Source organism: Lonchura striata, chromosome 1, assembly GCF_046129695.1.
Source record: "Lonchura striata isolate bLonStr1 chromosome 1, bLonStr1.mat, whole genome shotgun sequence".
Taxonomy (NCBI): domain Eukaryota; kingdom Metazoa; phylum Chordata; class Aves; order Passeriformes; family Estrildidae; genus Lonchura; species Lonchura striata.
In genome coordinates, this window is record NC_134603.1 from 112748065 (window position 1) to 112775127 (window position 27063).

General features: G+C 37.1%; 1 protein-coding gene across 9 annotated transcripts in view; it reads right to left on the reverse strand.

The window, feature by feature from the left end:
* MYRIP (myosin VIIA and Rab interacting protein) overlaps nucleotides 1-27063 on the reverse strand; it is a 307188-nt gene that overhangs the window by 179459 nt on the left and 100666 nt on the right. For all 9 annotated transcript variants that reach the window (XM_021531268.3, XM_021531272.3, XM_077786769.1 and 6 more), the window contains one exon: nucleotides 13315-13464. In XM_021531268.3, coding sequence (XP_021386943.2) covers nucleotides 13315-13424 — 110 coding nt within the window. In that variant the 5' untranslated portion in view covers nucleotides 13425-13464. The remainder of the gene's footprint in view (nucleotides 1-13314; nucleotides 13465-27063) is intronic.

Sequence of the window (27063 nt, forward strand, 5' to 3'; positions counted from 1 at the left end):
CCATGTAGGTAAAAATGAACAGACAGCACAATTTAAAGTTTTGCAAAGCAGCAGAATACTTGGAAACAAATGAGGAGTTCCAAAAGAGAGAAGACCCATACAACAGGTATCAGTAGATCTAATCAGCACTGTTAGACTTTTCCTCACCACAGATATCTATGGAGAATGCTTGTTTTTTCAAGATGTGCAGCATATAAAAAAATACAGTGTTTGTTATTTCTGCCACTGCTTCATGAAACTTAATATTCATTACCAACTACAACAAGCTGTTTTGGTCTCAAGTTTTGCTACATTAGGCAACTACAAAAAGCAGAGATTTAAATACATATGTATCCTGGAGTTGTAGTGCCCCATGGTTTGGTTTTTATTATTCAGAAAGAAAAAGACTAGGTCTTGACTTTCTATCATCCATGCTAATTGCTGTTATCTAAAACTAAAGTATTGGACTGAAGAAAGAAATCCATAGTACTGAAGAGGAGTTTCATCCATGCAAAGCCAACTTGGCTGAACTCATAAAGCACAATAGAGGCAGCCAAATCAAGAGAAAATAAGCAGAGAAAGGGAAGATCAGATTTCACCAGATAACAGTGACTTCAAAGATATTCTTTCTTCTTCTGTCTCCTTCCTAATATCCCTTATCTTAGATAACCCAAATCATCATTGCAAACTGTAAAATGCTGAAGCAAACTAATCAAAGGAAAATGCCACCATATTAAGCAAGTTAAATACGGGAGACATCAAATAGATGACTGAAATAGTCGGCACATTTCTGAGATTGCTATTCTGCAGCAAACATCAGTATTTGAAGATTTTTCCATTGCATGAAAAAAGCATCACAGCAGCTTTTAAAATTCTTACCTGTTCATATGCACTACAATTATTTAGTGCTGATTTACTCTTCCCATTAATTGTAATTTATGCTAATGTCAATAATTGATGCTAAAGCAGCAAGGCTTGCAATACCAAAATAACATATGTATTTAAGATCATAGTTTCTGCCCAAAGTGATGACATCACCTTCTCCTCTGGCAACATTATGCTCTGCTGTAACTCATTCAAAGTAGATGTTGTATGGCTAGGACTGTTTCCTTAAAAGAACATTTTAATGTAGAGTCCTCTACAGGACTTTCCTGTTGTCGGGAATTTCCTGTTCAATAGCACACAAAACCACTTAACTGCTTAATCTCAGCAGTCTCACTTGCTATTCCTAGCAGGAGCCATTACTGATATGCATTTGAACCCTACCTTACTTAACTCAGCTACTATAAATATGAGACTGGGGAAAATTTTGAAAAATAGTCTATGTTATCATAAAAAGTGCCAAAGCTATCAACTTAGCCAGAGAAATGTAGGTCAAAGCAGAGTACCCCTGAAAAGTGCACAAAGTTAATTTCTGTGACAGTGGAGTTACTGTCCTTCCTTTTATGAAACTGAGTCCTAAGTTGATCAATGGAATGCTGCATATTTTTATAAATTAGCTGAAGGCAGAAATTACTTGCATTCAAGCGCCTGGAACTGCTTCATCGATTAAAGAACTGAAATTGGAGAGAACTGTCGACCAGAAAAACTTTTTGGTGATCATAGACACTACTAAGGCCTAGAATAATATTTTGTTGGACTAGAAAGAAAAATTATCCTCACATGTATTATTAATACTTGTGTTCTGTACTCATTTTTATTCAGAATACAGAAATATAAGAATACCAGCCCAGAACTGAACTAAAATTGGCAAATGTAAAGAATTTAAAGGCTATTTCTCCTGAGACCCACTATAAATAGAACATTGAAAACTCCTTCAAGCAGGTACTTAAGGAGAGCTGATCTAATCTATGTCAGGAAAACCCTAATTTATAGTTTGCTGACAGAAGTGCCATCCAAAAGACTCTGTGCTTAAGACAATTGCCAACACATGAATGTTAATTCAGTCTCTGTCCAGCCTTTCTGTAACTGGGTTACTTCCTAAATTCTAAGCTAGTTTTTCAAATCACACGTTTGCATCTCTGGATGAGCTTGGATCTCTTGGAGAGCTGCCAAGTCTAGCCTGTGTGAACGGCAAACATGAACATACATATTTGACTTGTTAGAAACCTCTTATTTCAGAGGCTGTCTTCCTCTAATTTCTCAACTGCTCTGGCAATCTGAAGGCACACTTTGCTAGTGTAGTTGTACTGATTAGTATTCTATTACAACCTATACTAGTATATAATAGTATATTATATCTAGTAGTATATTATTATACTAGTATAATACTAGCATATTAGTATATATACTATTATATATATACTATTATATATATAATAGTATTATTATTATATTAGTATTAGTATTATTATACTAGTATAGTACATAAGAGTATATTCTATTATATACTATACTAGTAGAAAACTGGTAAATAGTCAATATTAGTAGTACTTTATAATAATTATAGAACATTAAAGCTCATGGGGGAAAAAAAAGAAAAGTCTGAGTGGCAGAAGGGCTGCCACTGGTGAGTAGCTCAAGCTACTGTATACTTTGCCTGCTGAGACACAGAAAATTCACTAGTTCTGGACTAATATATAAACTGCTTAAGAGCTCCTTTTTGAATCTGTAGAAACTCAATTCTACAATTTCACCACTTACCATAGAACAAATCTGTCAGTTCACAGATCACGCTAGCTAACTAGGTTTCATGCTAGCACTGAAGAATTGTTCTCAAGAACCATGGTGCATAAAATAGGAAAGCAAAATAAATACAAATTCAGAGAAATTGTAATTGATTTACAATAAAATTACATTTTATCTAGATAACCAATTAGTTATACATGAAAGATAAATTCAAATTCCCCCTTTATGCACTAAATTTGACTACCTGTAATATAACAGTAAAATAACAGCAGGCAGTATCTGTGAGGCATATATACAAACTTCAAACAATATTTCATGGCATGGAGAAAGTTTCTTTACTAGTGACATTTTTTAGATTATAGTCCCCTATCTAACAAGAGATATTTCCGTACCTGCCATACAAGTATGTGACTACTTTCATCCAATAAAATGAAGTTTTCAAAAGACAGTCACAGGTGACATCTTGCTGTCAACTGAAAGAACATCAATTGACAAGACAGGTTCTTTTGTGAGACCAACGTACTGGAAGGATTACCGTAGGATTATCTCCAGGATAACTGACAGCCTACATGCAGCTCCAAAAAAGCCTTTAAAATCCATCATACATTCAACATTCCTACTAGAAGAACACAAGTTTATTTTTATTCTCAAATAGGAAAGCAAAGGAGATAAAAAACCCACAAAATCAAAACAGAAGCAAATAACTCTTCCTGAAGATTCAAGAACTATAGACACCACAGAACCACAGTGGCAGCACTAATGAGCTTCCCCCCTCTAATAACAGATCTTCTACCAAAATACAATGGTCCCCTCCCTCCTAATGTTATGCACAGAAAAACCATAAAGTCCATCATGCACTGATGAAAACTGAAGAGGGATAAAGGAGAGAGATGCCACCAGCAAAAAATCAGCCACCCTCACTGACAAATGCTACACAGTAGCCAAGAGAGATTAATTAAATATTCTTTTGTTAAATCTCTAAGTGTTTCTTTACAGCAGAAAAAAAAATTATGAAATCCCTGCCACCTCCATCAGGCATCTCTATTAATTGCTTCTAGATTTAGATTTATTTTGATTGAGATGCAAACACTGACTTCTGTGCTTCATTCAATTTCCAATGTGCTTCACAAAACCAAGATAAATTTAGAATATCCTTTCAAGCTGAAAGTGCTGCAGAAACACCACATAATTTGCAGTCTTTATCTTCCAATATTTACTAGCCAAACGGTAACCCAAACTGTACCAAGAACCACATGTAATTTGCTGTAAACCAGCATTAGGGCTGTATCTTCCTAATGCACTGAAGAACAGCATTAATGAAGACTTACTATGATGCTGTAAGATACTAATTCTGTTGTAAACCAGCTTTTTAGAGATATTTATTTTCCTTTCTGGAATTAGGATAGCAGAATGGATAAAATACGTACCTCAGAGAAAAAAGCTTAAAAAAGTATGTTTGAGTTCAACTGCTTTCAAGAGAACCTTAAGTCATTACTAGAAGGAGAATCAAATTATTACATCAATAAAGGAAAATATGCGTAAGCAAATATATAGAGCAGTTATAATTCATTCCAATAAAAAAACAACTCTGGTGGGCAGTTCAAAGACTTGCTCTTGCCTCAGGCACAGAGCCAAATATATACCAACTGTAAATAAAGGCAACAGTACATTAACAACTTATCCCAAGTTAAATTACAGCAAAAAGTATGACTGCAGTAACTGCCCATATGTTAGTTCCTTCCCTTAGGCAAACATGAAGCTCCTTACTGTACCCCTCAAGGGTAAATTATAATTATCTTGCATTTATCATAGGGTAGGATCATATACTTAGGCAACACCCATTGCAGGAAGACTTTGTGGTATATTGAGTAATACCCTCAGCTGAGATACACCTGACATTTTTGTATATCTAAAATATTATAAAGGCAAAACTTGACTTATTAATTTCTACTACTACTACTCTTTTCTTCATTATTTTCACAGAAGTAACAAAAGCAAATCCAATTTATTTCAAATATGAACCAACAAGTGGCAGAATGTGTTACAGTTAAAACTATCTCCAAAGATATTTCTGAAGCTACACTTTGGAAGTGTTGACAAAGTGTTTTGACATCTGTGGTATTCTCCCACACATTCTCCCTCTTTCCTTTAGCTGAAAATGTTCACCAATTTCATTTAGAAAACTTCATGCTGAAAATTTTGGCATTTTGGAAACAGATCACTGATCTCTAACATATACCTTAACTCAGTCACCTCCATTCATCACAGAAGTTCACTGGTAGTCCTTGGAACTCACCATAAACACAACATGATTATAAACACTAAAAACTGAACTCCCCTTAACCAACACATGGTGACATTTCTGAAAAGCAAGCAGATTCTAGTTTGCAATAGTTCACTTTGGAATGAAAAGATATAACAGTGAAGAACCTGGCAAAAGTGATTTATAAAGTAGTTCTCTTTCCATGGACCTCCTAAGACACAGATTCTTAGACTCAGGACAGATTTCTAAGAACCACATCCCCTTTAACACAGCTTATTCCTTGGGCATAGCTCCGAGTAGGAAGCTGTAAAAGACAAGAGTACGAGAGAATCTGTAGGATGAGGTGTTAGGTGAATACAAGCTCACTAAAGCAATTTATTAACATTCACCTCTGCTGATTCAATAGACTGAGGTGGATCTCATGACATACTCCCTTAACCTTCAGCACAGTGAATAAAACACCCAATTTGCTCTTATACAGCAGCCTTACTTTCCCAAAGCGCTCCTTCCACACATAGAACATTTATCTATCATGTCAATTCCTAGATGCTTTCAGTTCTTCATAGGCTTCAGAAAGGATATATTAGGAACTATTAAAAATGCACCTTTTTATAACAAAAAACACTGACAGTGGGATACAGTTTCATAGTCTGTTGCTCAGCTACAAGGGCAACTCAACTTCATAGCAGCTCTTTTTCACTTTGTCAGCTTCCTGTGCTGTTTCTTACAACTGTTCTTGGTTTTACTCAAAACTGAGGGCACAGGAACTGGCCACAAAAAAGTGACCAGAGAAACTTCATTGTCTGTGAAGAACATAGAGCATGGAAATGATTGAAGTAAAGCAAGGCAAAGACTATCCCTTGATTCATCAACAATACTTGAAATAAAAACATCAGCAAATCTAAGTAAATAGTTATTTCCTTAAATGTCCCGTCTCTGAAATATTATAATACTGGTTAAGAATGGTTACTACATTGTAGGCAGAAGCAAAAGTCTTTTCCTTTCACAGACATTAGTGTTTCTTAAAAGTATACTTTTACAATTCCATAATGCATTTTTCTGAAAAAAGGATTACAAGCCAAACTTGACATCTAAATGGAAAGTCATAGCTCAGACTGATAATAAGCTAACTTCATAATGACAAGCAGCATTTCTTATTTTCCTGAGAACCAAAGGAGTATAATGAAGGTGGGAAGGCCTGCAGCTTCAGTCAGATCCATCCAGATTAGTGCAGACAGGGGCAGGCTTATGGCTGCAATAGAAAATTCAAGTAAAACTTCTGCTGTAAATAAACCCCAAAGCCAAAACCCAACCCACATTTTAAATAAAACACCTCAAAATTGTAGCACCTGGCACTACTTATAAGTTACTGAACATTATATGGAAATACATTCAGAATATCCCTGTTCTCTAAACTCTAATATGAAGAATAAATCCTGAAAATACATTATGTAGCCATTATTCTCATGTTTATTTACATGTTCTGCCATAACTTGAAAGTACTACCAATTGTACTGCTATAATAATATGCAAAGAGATAAACCAACACTTAAGATAGACTAAACTGTAAAAATAGAAGTTCATATGCAAGAGAACATCCCTTGCCCACACTGCAGGGCCACTCAGGTGAGAGAAGATTACTACCACAAGTCACGTTTAACAGCTCAGACTTTTCATACACGAGACATTGGAGATTAAATATTGATTTTACATTATAGCTGTTCATTATCACTAGGAACACTCACTCCTTTTAGCTAAATTGTAGCCAGTAATTTGATTAGTCATAACCCACAATGAAGACCAAATTACAAAAAAAAACCCTCCAATAAGTTTTATAACAGTTCTGCAATATCTCTAGTCTCTAAAATTATGCGGTTTTTTGCACCTTTTTGTAAGAATGAAGAAACATGAGAGATGATGCTTAGTTCACCAGAATTTCCTCTCAGCTGAAACTGCATTTGTAAATACATTTTGAAAAAGCCAAAACTCACATCTGGCATTGCCTATATTCAAACACTTGGCAGAAATAACTTTTTGAGAAGTTCCATCTGTGCTTCTCCTGTAGCATCTACATGCTATTCAGATAGCAACAAACTTCATGGTGGGTTCCCATGATAGTCAAAAGCAAGATACACAGAACTGGTTTTCGAGGCAACTAAGCTGAAGATTCTCTTTGGAAGTACCCTGGCATTTTTTCCTTCATTAGGCAGAAAAAAAATTGGGTCCTAATCTTTAACTTGAAACAGATTCTTTGTTCAGTTCTTTGCTTCAAAGGCCAGATTCTTTCCAGTAAAGCATAAACTAGATCCTACTGTCTTGTCAGCTGCCATCACTTTCTCCAATTATAGGTGAGGCCGGGATCAATTTTAGAGTCAGGAAAACCTACACACTCACAACCTTTGCACCCGGTAGTGCCAAAGCAGGGAGTTCTGGGCAAACCACAGAAAGGACTCAAAATGCTGCTGCACTGCACAAGATAAGACCTTGCATCATTGCTGACACACCTCTTTCCTTGTCTAACCCCAAACATGGCATTATTCCATAGCAAGCAGCACACTTGAATCAATATTTCCTGAAATTAGCAGCAACTAACAGTTTCTAAATGCATTTTAAAGTGCATCCTTACTGACTGCAGTAAAAGCTATAATTAGCTATGACTTTCATGCAGAATTCATCCAAGTGGCCATTTTTTGATAAATTATTTATTCTGACCTGAGAATGCTGCTAAGGGATAGCTGGTAAAACATTGAACACAGCTGTTGAGAGAGGGCAACACAGTAACAGTGTAAAGCATCTAGTACACAGATGCAGTTACTGACAGCTCTTAATCCTGACAGACTGTGTGAGCTAGAAAACAGGTTTGCATCTTGGAACATTATGTAACAAAACTGGTGATAAACTATTAAAAAAAAAAAAAAAAACATGTCTTGCTCTTAATCTTGTTAATAAATCCTTACCTCCAGGAAAGAGCTGTAGTGCCCTACATATGTTTTAATCTTGTTTTATAAGTCAAAGCCCCAGCAAAATAAAGTATTTATTCAGCTGCTATGATTCTGATGAATCATTCCTTGCATCCAAAAATAATTTTAGGCATATGAGTGCTAAACTTATGGCAGCTCAGCAGAACTTGCAGTGGAGAAGCGTGCAGCTGTTTTAACATAGGAATCACAAACAGCAACTTCCTCAGAGAAGCTAACTGCTCTAAGATCTTTTCTCACAGGGAGAGAACATACCTGTCATGACAGCCCAGGAAGCAGAACACTGACAACCTGCTCAAATAAAAAAATAAAGAAAGTCAGCATACTGGGCTTCCCCCACACTGTTCTTCAGAGTGAAGGGCAGGAAAGACGACCTTTTGAAATCACTTCAAGCAATTAAGGTATTGATCAACAAGTTCATCTGCTGGAACTCTGAAGCTTGGCACAATGAGACCAGTCTCCTGCTCTTTCCTCACTAGGAAAGCAGCTATAAAATGGCATTGTTTGGAAGGAAGGAGAGGAGGGAAGACAGACAGGAGGGTTTTTTTGCTTGGTTTTTGTTTGGTTTAAGGTATTTGGTACAAGCCTGCCACAGGAGGGAGGAACAAGGACTGCTACGTAGAATCAACAGATAGCTACTCAAATGTCTGTCCTGGTATTTTGCCAGTTTGATATGACTCACACGGACAATATTTTGATTAACAAGCTTTGGAAGGAGTTCAATATTTTATCCACTACAAGACCCATGACACATACTGTAAAAACACCGAAGTCTACTGTAGTTTGACAAGAGAGTGTCAAACTGGTTTCTGAGTTTTGTCAAGTATGAGAATTTGTTTCTTCAGAAGCCTCTTCACAGGCCTACTCATGCTACAATAGGATATGCTGCAAAACGAGCAAGAAGAATAAAGCAGGTAAAATCAATTTAAACAATTTCATAATCATCTACACAAGTCTCAGTCCTAATCCCTTACTCATTCTTAGGCTAAAAAGGTAATTAGAACAACCAGAGTAGAGAGGGCACCCCTGTGAGCACAGACATCTCATTTTCTTTCTGCAAATTAAACACTTATGGAAAACTGATCACAAATCACTGCATTATTTGTCTTTACTACAACTGAAAATGTGACTGTATAAATAAAGGCAGCAAAGTTGATATTCAGCAACTCAGCTATGAAAGACACAACATCAAGCAAGACATGGTGATGTTTCTGCCTGTGGGCAAGTCAGTTGTCTACACTTCCCTTGTGCTGTTTCCAGCAAACCCTACGTAAGTATATTAAGTTGCTAAAGTGCTATGATCCCATATCCATGTAGCACCAGAAGGTCAGTAGTTTTTCTTTGTAAATATGTTTTGTCAGGTGATTAACAGCAGTGGTTTAAACAAAAGAGAACCATGCTGCCTGCAAAGAAGTATCCTTGCCCAGTGCAAGTTTTACCACTAAAATACCAGCATGCAAATGGCTGATCCAGCATTCACTATGGTGATGGAAACTCTTCTTAGCCAACGATTACAGAAAGGCAGCTTAAGTCACTCCAACCATGGCTTCCTAAGGTAAGGTAGCTACTGACAGGTAAAGATCTGATCTGCTTGCAGTTTGCTGTTTACAGCTGATCAGCACTGAGCCCGCTCTATGCCTGAACCCTTCTGACCTTCTAATTTGCCTCCCTTTGCACCCACTCCGAATGTGAGAATCAGAACAGCCATTTTTTAACGTGTCCACATGGCTAAAATATAACAGATCAGGAACATTTACCACAATAAGGTAATCCATCAATTATTTTCTGTGAAATTATAATTTCACTTATTTAAAACACCTTGACTTCTCAGCATTCCTGACCTAAAACAAATGGATACACATGTTTATAAATACAGCAGGAATGGTAAAAACAAAACCTACGGGGAACTTGAGCTTGCTCACAGTGGATGAGAATAAACAGTGCCATATTTAGCCAGTCATGAAAACTGAATAAGCAGGCAATAAATAAGACACTTTCACATATCTGTTTATGTATAAAGGCCTACCTCACACACAAGCCTTTGGACTTGGAAGCTCTTATTAGCTCTCCTCTTCATTTCTTTAAAAAAAATAAATATTAAAAACAAGAGGACACTGTCCCTCCCAAACTGTAGATATGACAAAGATATTATGCACAGCAAAATATTAAATGTTCAACCCTCAACACAGTCCAGTCTTCTCCACTGCTAACATCCTGCAGCTGCATGCAGCCTGAAATTCAAGACTAATAAATCTGTACATAAGGAAACAAGTCATTAGCATGACTTCCTCAAAAAGCCATCTATGATTCTTAGCGTCCCAGGAGCCCAGAGACAGCCTGCAGAGCTTCAGTGGCAGAAGGGATGTAAGGTTGTTCTGAACATACATGCCAAAAAACTCAAACCAATCGCCTTCCTAGTTATGCCAGATCTGCCTTGTTTGTCTACTTCAACTGATTCACAGTAAACTCAGCCCATTCATTTGCAAGTCTGTGTTACAATTTTAGCCACAATGGCTCTGAGTGACTACACTAACATAGGGGTAAATGAAAACACTACTGCCAAAGACCACAACGAACATATAATCAAACCAGAAAGATAATGGGAGAACAAGTGACAAGGAACAGTAAATATTATTAATCTCATATCAGGTTGAAAGCCATAGCAAAAAAAAAAAAAAAAAAAAAAAAAAAAACCAACAAAAAAACAAAACAAAACAAAAAAAAACACAAAAAACCAATACAAAGCAGTAAGATATAACAAACCAACCACTGTACTCACTAAATATGTACACATGCTTATTATTATCTTTGTTATCTTACCAGCTGTTGCCAACTAATTTTTTTTCACAAAATGTACAAGACCAATCTGTCTGATAACAGTGGGAGATAAAGTTGTGAGAAAGACTTAAATTAGAGAACCACTGCAAAAAATCCTCACTGCAGAGAAATTAAAATTAGCTTTGCAGCAGAAAATGCAGATCACCAGTATGGCTTTTCTCCATACTTATGTCATTTTGTTTACAGAGTATGAAAAAATAAATTAACATGTAAACCCAGCAATACTATAAAAAAGACACTGAATGTTAGCTCTAAAACATTTGTCATTTTACTGCCTTAAAAACATTTATTAGAAGTAAAGATAAGCTTCACTTCTTGTAGTATGCTAGTTAACTGTTCAGCTGCCATTAGAAAAGCAAAATTCAAGTTATCAAACACTCACAGTTTTTTAGCTTTCATTATTCTCCTGATATAGTGGAAACCTATCATATATTCCCTTAAGTATTCCTTGATCTTTAGAAATAATTGTTACCAATGGGAATAATACAGAGAGAGGTATGTGAAGGAGTTACTTAAATCTTGGTGGAGAACACCACCCAAAAATAACACCATTCATGAGATGAAGAATTATACAGAAACCTTATTTTAAGAAATTACCACACGCAAAAGCTTCAACAGTTCAATCTAAAGTCTAATGCTGCTACCACAAATTAATTGCAGGAATAATAAAAAAAAAAGGAAATGCAAAACCATACCTTTAGATATAGTTTGGTTTTGAATTTGTTAAAAGAAGTCTAGAAGTCTAATATATTATATATATATATGTGTGTGTGTGTCAGCTTTTTTATCTTAGAAAAGATTGCAAAGCCTTATAGAGTTTCACTTCTAAAGTGAAACTATATGGTAACTTTACCAGTTGATAACATTCTAAATACAAACACAATAGAGCCAAGAACATCAAAGCAAATCTAATCTCTTTTCTTACAGGTTGAAAAATCTATCTATAGCAAGATCATGTAATTTTCTTACATACTTTCAATCACACAGTAAGACAAAGATGTGCTGCACACGAAGCAACCAAAACCAACCAGAGTAGCCCAATTTTAAAAAAGAAAAATAAAAAAGGTCATAGCTTTTAAGTCAGAAGTAAGCTTTGAACTTCGCTTGCAATTTTAGTGTCATTAAAACTACTTAAATTCATATTTTAAATAACAGCTGCATTTCAGAACTTCTGCTTTGTCACTACAGCTCATTATACAGCAGCACTTTAACATACTTTAATACTTGCAAAAGGCATAACTTTGCAAGAAGACAAAAGTCATATATAGTTGAAATATACCTACCTTCACAGTGTTTTAGCTACCTTCTCACACCAGTTTTCTACTTGTGAAATTATGTGTCATGAAAAACTTCAGTAGCAAAATGACAATACAGACACCAGCAGAAATTTTCTCTCTCTAGGCTTTCCAGTCAATTTTCTGTGTGCATGTCTTGCCCCTCCTCCTCTCACTATAAATCTATTGTATAGAACAGGCAAGATGCCCCAGCACTTCCCAGATGTGGTATGCTTGTTTCAGAAAGATACAACCAGTCATGGTACAAAAAGCCAGAGAGAGCTCACACACTCACCCTCCTTAAGCTGTTTCTAGAATCTCTTGGCTATGTTGTGAAAAATTACCAGAGTAATCAGAACAACCTATGGCATAACAGTCAAAAAAAAATTCTGTGGGCCATCCTCATGCAGTTTTTTCTCTCTGCAGCAAGCTTGTACTACCAACCCAAGCAAGAACTTGCACAGCATGCTAAAATTGAAGTAGGCCTACGCTGCAAAACACATTTCTTGCTCCTAATGTTCCAGGTGAGACAGTTTCAATTGCAGATGGTATATAAGCCTAGTTTTCTGTTGTGTTCAACATCTTCCTGCTCTGTAGACTTCAGCTTGATACTAAATGAAAAAGAAACAGATGATGCCTGAGATAGAAGTAGAAATAAGAGAAAGTGCATTTGCCAACCACAGATAGAGACTTCAGAGCACTTCAGATAATAAATAATGATATGTTCAAAGAAGGTAATAAAAAATCAGGCATAATAATTCAAGGAAATATTGTTGAAGCTAGAAACCAATTCAGGTCTCTATCTGTAGTCCCCTTGTCACATACCAAATTTCCTCAGCTACCTTGCCAACAAGTTCCATCTGTTTTCTTCTGGATTATTTCTGCTTGCAATCACTTTGTACACAGAATACTGATAGCAAAGTTGTCTCAATACAATAGATAACACATCCTCATTGACTGTTTCAGGGGAAAGAGATGGGTTGAACTTCTTCACTTTCAGATGTTTGCATGCAAAGTTTCTGAATAAAAAAATGAAACTGACTACAGCAGGCAAAAAGTTCTCTTAACATAAACTTCTCCTTTTGCTACACCAAACATTACTTAGCCTCTACCCAGGAGATATACACAGGTGATTCAGAGACCATTTCTGTGGTTTAATCTAGGATAGACTAAATGCAAAAATTAATTACTACTCAGTAATTGAATTCACGTGTAGGAGTTTGAGTATTTCTTGCCTTGTGACAGGAATTATTATTAATGCATAGAACACCACAAAAATGCTGTGTTCTCTGATTTCCTCCAAAGTTTTGTAATAAAGATAGACTAATATTTTTAATCCTATTTTTATCCTTACCTCAGCCTTTCCTCTTCTTTCTTACGAAGGCTGAAATCTCGCTGGACCACCTGGAGCACATGCTCTGCTTCTTCATCAGTCAAGCCAGAAAGGTCCAGTTTTCTCCCCATTATACACTGGGTCCTGGATATGAATAACTATAAGGAATATCTGAAATCAGAAAAAGAAAATAAAATAGAATAGAAAAATAAATTGAAAGAACTCACAGTTTTCACAAGTGCATGGAGATCACACACACAAAATGAAAGTTGCTGCCATAAACATCAGAAAAGAAAACATTTCAATCTTTTTGGCTGGAAAACACCTTTTACACTGAGTCCAACCATTAACCCAGCACTGCCCAGTCCACCATTAAACCATGTCCTTAAGTACCACACCCCCACATCTTTTAAATACCTTCAGGAATGGCAACTCAACCATTTCCCTGGGCAACCTGTTCAAATGTTTGACACACCTTTTAGTAGTGGAATTGTTTCTAAAATCCAATGTAAACTTCCTTTAAGCAACCTGAAGGATTCATTTCAGAATTGTTTTGCAAGTTCCACGCACTGAAAGCAATCACCCTCCATTCAAATATAATTGAAAAAGATACATTATTTGGGATAATAAGAGATGCTGAGGACAGACCTCAGTGTTGCTCTCAAAAAGGAACATGTTTAACTAAGTCAGGTCAAATCAGGCTTAGACATTGCTTAAGATTTTATAAAACTGCTTGCAGGGCAATCCCTGTCACTGTGCATGAACAGAGAACACACTGCTGTAACACTCAAAAATGTTGTGCACTGCCAACTAAGAAATCAGGAATTATTTTAAAGAACCATTTTAAAAAGTAAGCATATAAATTTAAAATGGATCTCCCAGAATGACTGAAAAGATTTAGATGTCACTATCTATATTTAGATGTCGCCACTATAAAGTTGGACAAGAAAAAGTAGTAGTTAATGTTATGTGTGAATTGAAGGTACTATAAAGTTTGAACTAGAGCTTGGTCCATTAAGTTTTGCTAATTAAATTTGTTCTAATTTATTTTCTCATTACTTTTACTCATTTAATTGAATTCTAGTAAATTCAGCTCTCAGTATTAACTTGTGTCATTTGATTTATGCAACTATTTGGGCAATCATAGAGGTCTCCATCTCTACTTTGTGTTATAGTTTCAGAAGCATAAGACAGTCTTTGCATCTCTGTTATGAGCCCCCAGCAATGTATATAATAACCATGAACATACTACAGTTTCTACACTGTATACAAGAGATAACTATTACTCTATTACTGCCTCTTTGTTGGAACTCAAAACACCTCTCAGACATTTTTAGAGGTTCCAGGCCTTGGTCAGAAGCATTTTAGATCCCAGCAGACAGCTGGAAACAGCTGTGATTTTGAGTGTGAGCCATGGAATGAGTTACCAACTTTGAAGGTGGAGCAAGCAGTCACAAAGGGTTAGATAGTATAGCAAAAGTAATTACAAAACAGAGGAGAAATTTTTTTAGTATTGTACAGGGGAGTTTTAGCACCTGTGCAAGGGGGTTTTTACTTTGTACATGGGGGTCAGAAATGCTAAGATGGAGGAAAGTGGGCTGATCCTATTCTTCCTCCTCCTTCCTTGCCTCCACGTTCTTGGTGATGTTGGCACTTACGGATTGGTTTAGAGCAGAAAAGCACTTTGTAATATAGGTAGTAGGTATTGGGGGAAAAACTGTAAACATGTAATACGTAATATATCATATAAAAGATAGCAGCAGCCCTGGGCAGAGAGAGAAGAAGACAGCAGACAGAGAGGATGTCAGGGTGTGTGCGTCTCTGCCTGGGCCGCTGACCAACAGCCGCAGCCCGTGCAGACAATCTTTTAGATAACTCGCAATAAACTGCCTTGAGACTGAACAGCAAGAGGCTGCAGAGTTTTTCTTTGGAAGCACGGGTTGAAGGAGAGACTTTACCACCATACGAGACCCCAGACCAAGCCCAGAGTTCTCACACCTCTTCATCCATGGTGAGCAAAAAATGGATGGGACTATGTAAAGCATCTAAGCTAGTTCTTGCTCAAAAAAAAACCCACCTTAAGAAAAACTAATGCATACAATTAACTGCTCCAAGTACTACTGCAAGTAAAAGCATGGGGGAAAAATTGGTTTTATTTTCTAAACATTTCTTTTGCTACGCAGACAATGATGTGGGATGTGGTTGGTTGGGTTTTGTTTCTTAGTTTGGTGGGGGTTTTTTAATACAATATTTACCTTCCTACAATCATCTGATTACTGTTCTTCAAACAAGAAAAACACACAAACACAGAATGAGGGCACTGCTTATTTTTTGGTTAGTCTGTTTTGGTTAGGCTATTCATGAAGTTTAGAATAAACTCCTTGCCCAAGAAAACAACACTTAACCAAAACCAAGCAGATGGTAGATAAGCTTAGGTGAAATCAAGATGACAAATCCCTCCAACAAGATACATGCTCACCATACAGCTGTAAAAAAGTCACCATATTTTAGCTTGACTCTGAATCTACAAAGGAAGATGACAATGAGTATTTAATAAAGGTTATAAAATTTGCATAGTAGAAAAGTGCCAAAGAAACAAAGAACTGTAAGTAATGTCCATTAATCTCACTTCCAAGACCAAGAATATATGTTAAAATTAAAGATTGGCTAAAACATAGTAAGGAACAACTGGCAAGATGGGTTTTTTCCAATGCCACATGTACATAAATCTTCTCAAAATTTTCACTGGGGTATTAAGATTTTCCTCTGTCCTTTCACCTACAATCCTTATATCAAAACCTCACTGAGCACTGTCAAGGAAAAGCATCTGCTGAGGTAACACTTCGGTTAAAGCTCCAAGACAGACCATGAAGAGCCCTGGGACACATCCTTCCCTTCATGCTTAGGGACATCTGCTCAGCTCTTCCACGCAAAGCACTTCGAGTGCAAAGGCACCTCTGCCTTTCTAAAAGCATAGAAGGGCTTCACTATAGGAGAGCCACATCCATGGGGAAGTAAGCAGGGCTTTTCCAAGTAACTTTTTTCACACACATATAGGCTTAAAGGGAAAATACAGGATACATAGTAAAAGGAAATAACACTTTTTTAAGTAATTCCTGGAGCCAGTAGAGACACCTTCATGCAAAGGCTACAGTCTTCTGAGACACAAGATGATGAAGGTAACTAGAATTTCATCTTTGATCTCCTAGTATCTTGAGCATCAAGTCAACAACTGTAATTGACATTTTCGTAATAGGTTCTCCCTTCAGGTCTTCATCAAAACCCTTTTGGAAATGGTCTAAAAATCACTAATGTTTTTCCACATATGCAAACTGGTCCATTAGTAAAGAAAAAATCATCCCTTTGATTCAGCTGCCAATGCTAATTGTGACCATGTATTAGAAAGGGGAAATTTACCCCTAAATTTGGGAATAAGTGGGCAGCCCCACCACCTCTGATTTTTTGGGGCTGGCAAAGAATTAATTCCAAGTACATATGCTTTAAAATCAGAAGCAATTTTAACTTTAGACTTTCATGTGGTTTAGCTCTCTTATGGCATTCTCAGTCTGCATTCTAATATTACATTAACCTCTAAGGAACACTGTGTGTTTTTCCAGGAAATAGTTTTTCATCCCATTACTAAATCACCTCTGATCTGGGAGTATCACAGCAGTTTATAAATATTTATAAACAATTCTCAAATGTCTTTTCTGCAGTAGATCTGGATTACGTATTTTGGAAATTTACAATTGCGAGTCCTCTAGAGGAAATGTAACAAGTTACACTTAAAACTAGCCTAAAACAAACAAAATAGTTTCTCAACCTAAACTAACTTCTGGTCTCAATTAAAATAACTTACATGAGGCTGTTCAGATGATTGCCTTCAAGAGTACTTCTTTGGTAAATCTCAAACTGAATACAAAATCTAAGATCTCACAGACTTTACAAGGAATAGTATCACTCCCTAGAAAACTTGTGCTCAAAAAATTAAAACACTATAACGGAAAAGTCTAGGCTTACAAAACATGACTGGGTACTGTTTGAGTAATACTCTAACCTTAACACTTATTACAGTCTATTTTAAAATCTAATTAAAACTTCCACAATGAAAACATTTCTTGAGTTTAAACTCAAAAACAAAACCAAACCCCAGCAAAAAGAAAAACAAGCAAATTAAGTGTTTTTCAAGAACGACAAGCAATGCATGGTTTTAACATCACCAAGCCCATCAACACTGGAAACAAGGGCAAGTAGTGCATTTCCTACTCACCCATATGACACCTAATCTGTTTGGACTTGGAGTCTCAGCAGATGATTAGCATTACTAGGAGGGTGGGGAAGAATAAAAGTTTTTTGGGCTAAGTGCCAACTAATATTTAAGACAGATTCTCTGCTTGACAAAGAACTACAATATAAAATTAATTATGCAAGTGGTCACACTGAATATTGTACAACACAGATTTCTTAGTTTTATGCTGTAGCAAAGCAATCAGCACTAGTGAGGCTGCATCTGGAGTCCTGTGTCTAGTTTGGGCTTCCACAGGAAAAGAAAGATACTTATGGCCACAATGATTGTTAAGGGACTGCAGCATCTTTCACAGGAAGTGATGCTGGGAGTATTAGGACAGCTCAGCCTGGAGAAGAGAAGGCTTGGGAGGTATATACAATGGGTATCTGGAAGATAGCTCTCCAAACAAGAATAACCTATAATTCTTTCCATTTCTGAGCACATTCTTAATTAAGATTTCATTGGTTTCCACAGCATAAGTTTTGCACTAAAATGCTGTTGATGTGCACTGATGAAATGTAATACCTGAGGAACCAAGACCACAAACTCCTTCAACTCAGTTATTTGCAACTGAAATATTTCATATACAATACCTTTCCCCAACATAGTCTCAGCTTTAGACTCACCAAACTCTTCATCAGAACTTTTCTACTCTGTTTTGCTACTCTACCGCTTCTATAATTTCCAGGTAGAAAATCAAGAAGAAACCTACTAGTAACTATATCTTTGCTTCTATCACCAGCAAGATCATCTTTCCTTCCTTTAGCAGTTTGTCAGGACCCAAATAATACTGCTCAATCTTTCTTGTCATTATTTCCAGAATTCTTGTAGCATTATAAGAAATTCCTTGTGAATATTTTTCCCTTTTAAATTGTACAACATAGTCACTTTTCTAAGACAAAGAAGAAGACAAGCACTTTGTCCTCAACAGAGCTCCTTGACCATCTTCGTATTTTAAAAAGTTTTGTTTACTGAATTGTCCAAAAGAAGTTGCCACATTGCTCACGTGAGGTCATATGATAATTTTTGAAAGCAAATGTCACAATATTGTGACATAATGTCATACGCTTCATTTGACAAATATAAGGTAATAGTGCTTTGAGTTATATCAACACACTTGAATAAAAGAGACTTCAGCCATAACCCAACATTTAAAAAGCATCACCGTCCAAAGTAATTACTACTACAGCCAGCACAAAATTAAGTCTGAAATGAGGCATAATTAATACTGCCCACAGATTTGTTAATCTTTTAAATTCCAATAATGTCTAGAAGCTTGAGTAAAAAACACTGAATATTCTTCTCTTTACACTTGAAATGAACAAATACCTCAAAATAAGAAAAGGGAAAATACACTAATCAGAAATAAAAAGCCAACTCTTAGATTGAAGAATTCAATATAACCCACCTGACTTCAACATGGGACTTGTATCTGGTGTATCACATTTTAAATGAGATATAAGATAAAGATCTCAAAGACTATGTTATTCTTTGTACCCACACTGATTTTTACTGAGTTTTACTGCACATATTTCCTGGTCAACAACCAAAGCAAAAAAAAATTATCTTGCTTTCAGCCTTAGACTAATTTTATGAGAGATTTGCAAGCAGCAAAACAAACAGCTGGCAAGCCTCTGAGCAAAGTTACATTTGTTTCACTGGGGAGTGTGAGGGGTAAAGCAGCAGGTTTTAAAACAAGAAGTTCATTCAGTTCCTTCAGGGAAAAATGTTCCTTATTAATGCAAGTTATTATAATAATTGTATGTACATTTATCTAAAAGATTGCTGGAACATACCATACTGGGTGAAACTGTAAACCTTACAGGTCAAAGGTTAGTACTGCATAGTTTTAAATTTTAAGCTATTTAGGAAATAAACAGTTGCTTCACACTCTTCTTGCTTCTGTATTTTATGTTATTTTAAGTGCTGAATATGAAATAGCAGAATGTCCTGGTGACAGCTGGGATATGGTTCATCAGCTGGGATAGGGTTCATTTTCTTCTTAGCAGCTGGTGGGGTTAAACCATAACAACAGAATTAAAAATCTTAGTGAAGTCACATTCCATTCAAGAAAGAACGGCATCGCATAGAAGGATAGCACTCTCCTAAAGGCAGAACACAGCACATAAGCGTTTCTAAAAAAATGGAACCTATTTTATTTAAATAGAAAAACAATTTTAGAAAAGACTAAAGGTTGCACTGTAGGATCTAATTTCTGTTGTCTACCTCTGATGGTTAAAAAAAAAGTCATTATAAAAAGAGAATCTGTGTAACAACTTATAGCCATTTTATATTTATGTATCAGGCCTACAACTAATACACAAACACAAATCCCATTGGGGTTTCAAAATGTGATACAAAAGTTAAATTGATGGACCAGAATAATCTTCTCACTGGTAAAACTGAACTAGAGTCAAGTTTTATCAAAAAATCCCCGCAGCTGCTAAAGATCATAGGTTATCTGGCATACACTGATTTCACGTATTTCATATGCAAGTGGATTTCTAGTTAGTGTATAGTCTCATTTTACTTCAGTCTCCTCTTCTATTGTTTATGCTGAATTTAGGCAAATCCTGTTCAGCTCTATTTTCTCTCTATTTAGTAGCAACCGTCTTGTGGAACGGTGCGTAAAGATGATGCATCTGACAACAAATATTCTGACTGTGCAAGACTGACTATCACTCTTCTAGAAATGAAGAAGACAGCTTGGAGAAAAAGACAAAATTGGAGCAGTAATGTGCTGACACACAATTTTATCTTGGATGATTTGCCTCTTCTCCATGTGCCTTCAATCTAAAGCATGAAATTCAGCTCATTACTGTAATAGACTGTCAACCAATTCCAGAGTGAATCATCACAGGCCAGCAAGAAAGCCAGCATGTGCACTTAGGTAAAGCAACTGATCCCAAACAGTCCAACACAATCAGAAATTTGCACATCTGTAAGCACAAGACTGCAGGGGCTTCCCTTTGAATGCCTAACCTGCAAAGTGGGGCTCAGAGTTTAATTCTACATGCCCAGACTCCCTGCACAGAGAGAGCAGAAGCCACTGAACTGAGTTATGCCTCTTCCACCTTTGCATCAAAACACAAACCAGAACACACCCAGCAAATCAGGCTTCACACTGTACTTGCCAAGCCTGAGCCAGCATGAAGAGAATACAAAACAAAAGGCTCATTTGTACTCCTACCTCTCCCCCTCAGCATCAGCTCAAGAGTGAGGACTGCAAAAATATTCACCCACCTGTGCTGCATTACACATGACACAACTTTCTCCTGAGACACCTGTCCAGCATTTCACAATCAGTGGCCCTCAAATGAGCCACATGGATTGAAGGGAGATGAAAGAAATGGTGAATACTTCTTGGCTCCTTCAAAGAATTGAAGGGTTTCTCTCTTATTCTAAGAGGCAGAGAAGCGAGCACTTACTTTAGCAGTGCAAATAAACGTGAATACCAGTCTAGTACTGGCACCCAAAAAAACTCAGGTACAATGCCATATTAAGTTTGGGAAGGTTCAATTATTTACCTCCCTCCTTGTGGAGGGCAACAGGAGGATGCCTGTAAGTATCTGAAGGTGGGGGGGAGAAGATACCAAGAGGATGTTTCCAGACGTGTCTCGGTAGTGCCAAACAACAGCACAATAGGCAAAGGGCAGAAACTGATGCACAGGAAGCTCCACCTGAACATGAAGAAGAGCATCTTCAAGTAGGTGACCACACACTAGAACAGGTTGTCCAGACACGTTGTGCCATCTCCCTCAGCAGGAATACTCAAAAACAACCTGCATGCAATCCTGTGCCACATGCTCTAGGATGGCCCAGCTTGAGCAGGGACACTGGACCAGACAGTCCCTTCCAACTTGATGCATTCTGGATATTACTGTGCAGATCCCTATTTCAGATGCCAACATCCTATTTTCCTGTATGACCTGAAGCAACTGAATGATACAGAAGGTCCCCTGCTGTACGAGCTGTGGAGCAGCACATGACAAGCATGTGTACCAAAGTTAAATGCCTTCCCCTATGCCACAGCAGTCACTATTTGTCAGAACAACTAGAGATAACATTCAATAAACTAACGAAGAAAATAGGTCCACTAAGATAGGTTTTTCAACTCCAAAATGCCAAAGCATGACTGTTGAGTTAAGTGGTGATAAGGCTTCTCATCTGAGTTATTAACATCTTTAGTATGGGGAAAAAAATAAAACCTTGAGAGAAAAGGTGAAGCTTTTGTAAAAAGTCAAACAGCTCTGGAAGCACTACACATTTTGTATTTGCTTTTTATTCTGCATTTCAATAACACAGGCAAAAGAGTTATGATAAATTAACAAACTCATCACAACTTGAAAGCCATAACTTGATTAATCTATGTAAGCTACAAAAGTAAACAATTAAGTGTGGATTGCTTGCCTGCTACCAAAACATCCATAACATAAAATCCAACTAATATGCAAACATATCAGAGGCATACTTAAAATATGCTATACAGTAAAATGGATATTTTCCCCCACAACACCTGTTGCACTAATTGATATCCCTCACTCCTCTTATGAAATACCACCCATGAACATATAATTAAGATTTATCCAAGAACTAAACTTTCACGGAGAGAATCTTCCTGCAGGACTACAAGAAGGACAAAAGTTCTATTTTTAGAGGTAAGAAAACGCTTCTAATAGCAGTTGCCACAATGAGGCAGTATTCTCTAGTGCTGCCAGATGTGAAAACAAATTTAATATGGTAAATCACTGTTAATTCAAACCACTGACAGGAACCCCACTGCAAATTACTGAATTTTACAGATTAGCAAGTAAATTAACAAAGTAAAAAGCTAAAATAAATTCCTAAGTATGTGCCTTCCACATTTACCGTGACACCTGCAAAATACTTCTAACCCTGATTTAGCCTTGAAGAAGCAAGCATCATAAGATAGACAACAATTAAGTGACATGTAAAAAGCCCCATGTCCCATTTCACTAAGACTTTGTGATGAGCTGACACACAACGTATGCCCTGTGCACTGTAAAAAGGGTTTCAGTAGCAGGTTGTCTTTGGTTTGTTTAGATAACCATTTGTCAAATGGCATAAAACATGAGTAAAACAGAGCCAGAGCTTTAGAAAGCCTCTGCAAACCAAAGAAGCTGGTTTAATCTGTCAGGTGGGGGAGTTAATGGATTCATTTGTTGACAATGGGACCTACTCCACACTGTGCTTAGAAGACACTCTGCTTTGGACCAGTGCTCAGCTGATATTTTTAATATTGACACTGCACAACTTGGAGATAACCTGAGCCTAGACCAATAAACACACACCTGAAGTTCTGGATCATAAATTTATACAAATAAAGAATGTTTATATTCAAGCATAATACATGGTCAGTTATTTTCTGGAGTTCAAAGGCCAACTTCAGTGTCAGGCTTTCACTGCTGCTTCACTGATATTTGGGGTCAAACTGGAGCAGTGTCACAGCTCCTTTAGTTTAAACTACAATTCATCCTCGTACAGGTTCAGGAAATCATTCAGCTAGCACAGACCCCTTTTTGAGTCCCACGGAACTTATTATTTGAACAGCATAATCAAGCCACAACCTTTAGGAACTAACTAGGGTTCCTCACTTAATCATGTGTGAAACCCAAGTCCACAGTACTCCCAATGATTTGCCTCATTTTCCAATGTTTTGATCTGTGATACTACTTTGGAGCAGGAATGTGAAACCTCACCATTAAATATTAGAAAAGAAGTCAGAGATGGAATAATCAGGCTTATCCTCTTCTACAGGTGAACAGCTTTCTGCTCATTTGGGACTCCATTAATGGTTTCTATGCTTGCAGTGATCAACACATGGACGATTTTTGTCACTTTTAGATTAAGACCAGCTGAGATAGTGAAAAACAACACCTTTTTGAATCCTCCTCAAAGCTCCTTCAATTGTTTTTGAAACCTGATGGTGCTCCAATTCACACATTGTGATTTAACTTAAATCCAAGTCACGGTCTGTCAAACAAATATCAAAGCACTTATGACAGCTAGATGCAAGCGCTGAGATAACTTCCAGAAAGATACACCAAGCACTCCTGGGGATGATCCTTGAGAGGCATAAGGATCAGTTCTTGTAAGGGGAAAAAACGTAATAAATTTCTTGCAAGATTAACAATGGTTAGAAAAGTAGGTGCACCTCTGAAATTTTAGGTATTTCAGGCCAGTGCTAATTACATTTCTGTCAACTGCACTTAAATCATACACTTGCACATCCACCCTGCAGAAATTAATCTTGATGACACAAATGAGCACTTTTTTTTATTACCCAGGGACACAAAATCCTGTCCATACAGCTCAAAAGGGCCAGAAGATAACCCCATTAAAAACATCATCTGACCCACAGGTAATGCCCAATAAGCAAAGAAGCTTTTGTATTAGTTTCAGAAGAAATACAATTCATCACAAGAGCAGAAGAGAAAGTTTATGCCACTAGTTACAAACATATTTTGCTTTTGAGAAAGAAAACAACAGATTATGTACAGTCTTCCTCCAAGAGCAGAAAGTTGGCTTACAACAGCAGAACCACCAATTATTCTGCATGGAGACAAGTGGAGGGTGCTGGGGAAGGGATTGCTTTGTTATTAAAAAACCCCAAAGATTTCAGCCTGTTCCCTACCTTCAAGATTCATTAAAGACAGTGGGAATGCCACAAACTTCAATAGCCTTTGAATGAGACTACACTTCAGACTGCTATCACAAGAAGATGCTATGTTTCACTTTCTATGGAAAATTACCTCTGCACCATAATCCAGAAAATATGGCTGCCTCATTTATTCTTCTCCATCAATAAGCAGCAGAGTCCAGAAAGAGCTTAATTTTCCAAAGAAGAGTCCAGAAAGAGCTTCTTGAAACTGCTACATAGCAGAACTTGAGCTTGAGTGTTCAGCAAGAGGACAGGATAGAGTTATCTGCCTGTAAAGTCAACACCATTAAAACTCAAGAAAACTACTGAATTGATTACCGTGAGCCAATGGGGACAATGCCATTGAAAGTGTCTCATCAAGATTAATCTCCACAGTAGTCAGCTCCACCCCAATGGCTGATGTTTTATTTGGAGGTATACTTTGCCTTGAAGAATGTGTATTTCACTTCCTGTGGTAATGCTTTATATCTTAAAACAACCAGTAGACAGTAATAACTCCAATAATCTGAATACCAAACACCAATATTAGTTTTTCCTTTTCTGATCACCTATGGATCAAAAGGTAAATGAAGCATATTGCTAATTGGTAAGCAAAAAATTGCTACATTAGGTGTTTTACTAGTAAAACACTCTTTAAAAAGTGTAATATATATATATTGCTGTGCTCTTGAAATTTAATGCATATTGGCCTAAAAATTTATTGTGTTTCTGTTTCCTGAACAGTATGCATAAGATCTAAAAATCTGTCATTACTGCAACAATACTGATATTAGCTTTTGACCAGTCGAGCCACTGTAGTCTTTATACTGTCTTCATCTATGACAAAGCTGCTAAGATGATTTATTAAACTGCTTTCCACTACAGTGTGCTTTATTTATTTATTTTCAAGACACAGAATGCCAAGCATAATGTTTATTTACAGAAAATGAAGTTTTAAAAACTACAGCATGGCATTTTTCTACAAAATTGTTAAAAAAAAAAAAAAAGGTAGTGTTGGGGAAGATGAAATAGGAAAGCCTTAAAATATGATTGCCTGGTAAAAGACTTAGAAAATACAGAGATTGAAATGGTAATATGTTTTGAGATACCAAACCTTAGTTACTGAACAACTACAAAACAATAATACAGCCAGGATGAAGGCAATCCCCCCTTCTGGTTGAACAATGCCCTTACCTACAGATAAGCCCAAAGGTTAAATGGAATGTTCTATCTCACCCCCAATGTATGGTTCATCCCACACCTGTAACCCTCCCCTGAAGCATCAGGTATCTGTGACCCCACTGGCCTAAGCCTTGTTCCAGCCCACCTTGAAGCCCCCTGATAAGGAGTCCCTGAGGAGCCAGACGTTCTCTTGGAACTTCCATCCTCTCCTGGAGCATCCTCTCCCTCTTGGGACCCTCTCTTACCTCCCTCTACCCCTTACCTCTCCCTTCCCCCAAGGCCTGCCACATGTCATGTCTTGCGACTCCAAGCAGGGCCTTTCACCCTCTCTAATAAACCATATAGATCCTCACAGATAGCATGTTTTAACTGAGAGTTAAATAGCAAGCACATCGTAATCACTAGCCTACCGTATGAGTGACAGAACTTACTGGTTTATCGGATATGTATGGGAGATTTTCCTCTCCAGTTTCTGTAAATTCACAAAATTTCAGATACAGGCATCTTTGACCAATCTCACAAAGAGATAGGCGAAACTCAACCAGTGCTTGAAATCTTATCAAATTACACTGTATTTAGCCCTTCTGTAAAATTGCCTGGTTTTACCATAAAGGTGAAGTTTCTTTGGTAAATTGAGGAATAGTGTGGTGTGCTTCACACCAAAATATAGCAGTCATCTGCCTCATCTCTTAAGCCCTAAAAGCTTCTTCTGAAAGCAAGCTGCTATAAATCTCTGAGTGTAAGAAACTTGGAGCTGTTTTATTCTCTGGCTGTCAGTGGTTCACAGGTAAGCCAGAAGCCTATATTATCTCTAAGAATCTATCTAAAAAGTAACCTACCTGAATCCAAAAGGAAGGTGAATAAAGCATTCCACAGGAAGGCAGCATTAATCCACTCACACCATTCAATGGATTTTCTCAATGAGAAAAACTGTCCCTGTGGTTTTCATGGAATTATAGTCAGCTAGTTTCTTTCAACTTGTCCAACTTTCCAAGGGCAAGTTAAGGTGGTTTATACTGCTAAACCATGGTTTCCAGTCTTATAACAATAGGGCATGTTAATGTTGGCAGCAATACAAAGGAGTCGCATTTTCATACCAATGTAGTGTTTATGAACAATAGTGCACTTGATACATACAGCCTTGCTTCATCATCACCCTTTGGATGCTTTGGGGATTTTTTTTTTTTCTTTACTTAAATACAAGCCATTCAAGTGTTCTGTTTACTGCAACTATGAAGTGAGAAGAGTGAATTCCTACTGTGTTCATACATTGGGTATACTCTATGCAGTGCACTCTACACTTGGGTATACTCTATGTAGTGCACTCAGATGTATTCATCAAGTTAGCAAGGAAGCAAAAAACCAACTCAGGAAAATAAATGAAAGTTCTAACTCAGTTTTTTAGATCCAGACAGCACTGTTTCAAAGACAAAAAAGCACTACCCTGCCTGAAAGGATATTGTGTCATTTGAACACGCAGCAGGTCCAAGAGCCAAATCCTGTCACAGGGTGTAGTGCTCTAAGTACATCTCACCCCTGTGAGGGCTACCAGGGTGGAATTGATTTGTGTGCGTTCTCACCAGTGGGAATTAATGTGAGAGATTGAAAAGGCTACTCCCCCCCTCCTCCCTTTTCTAAC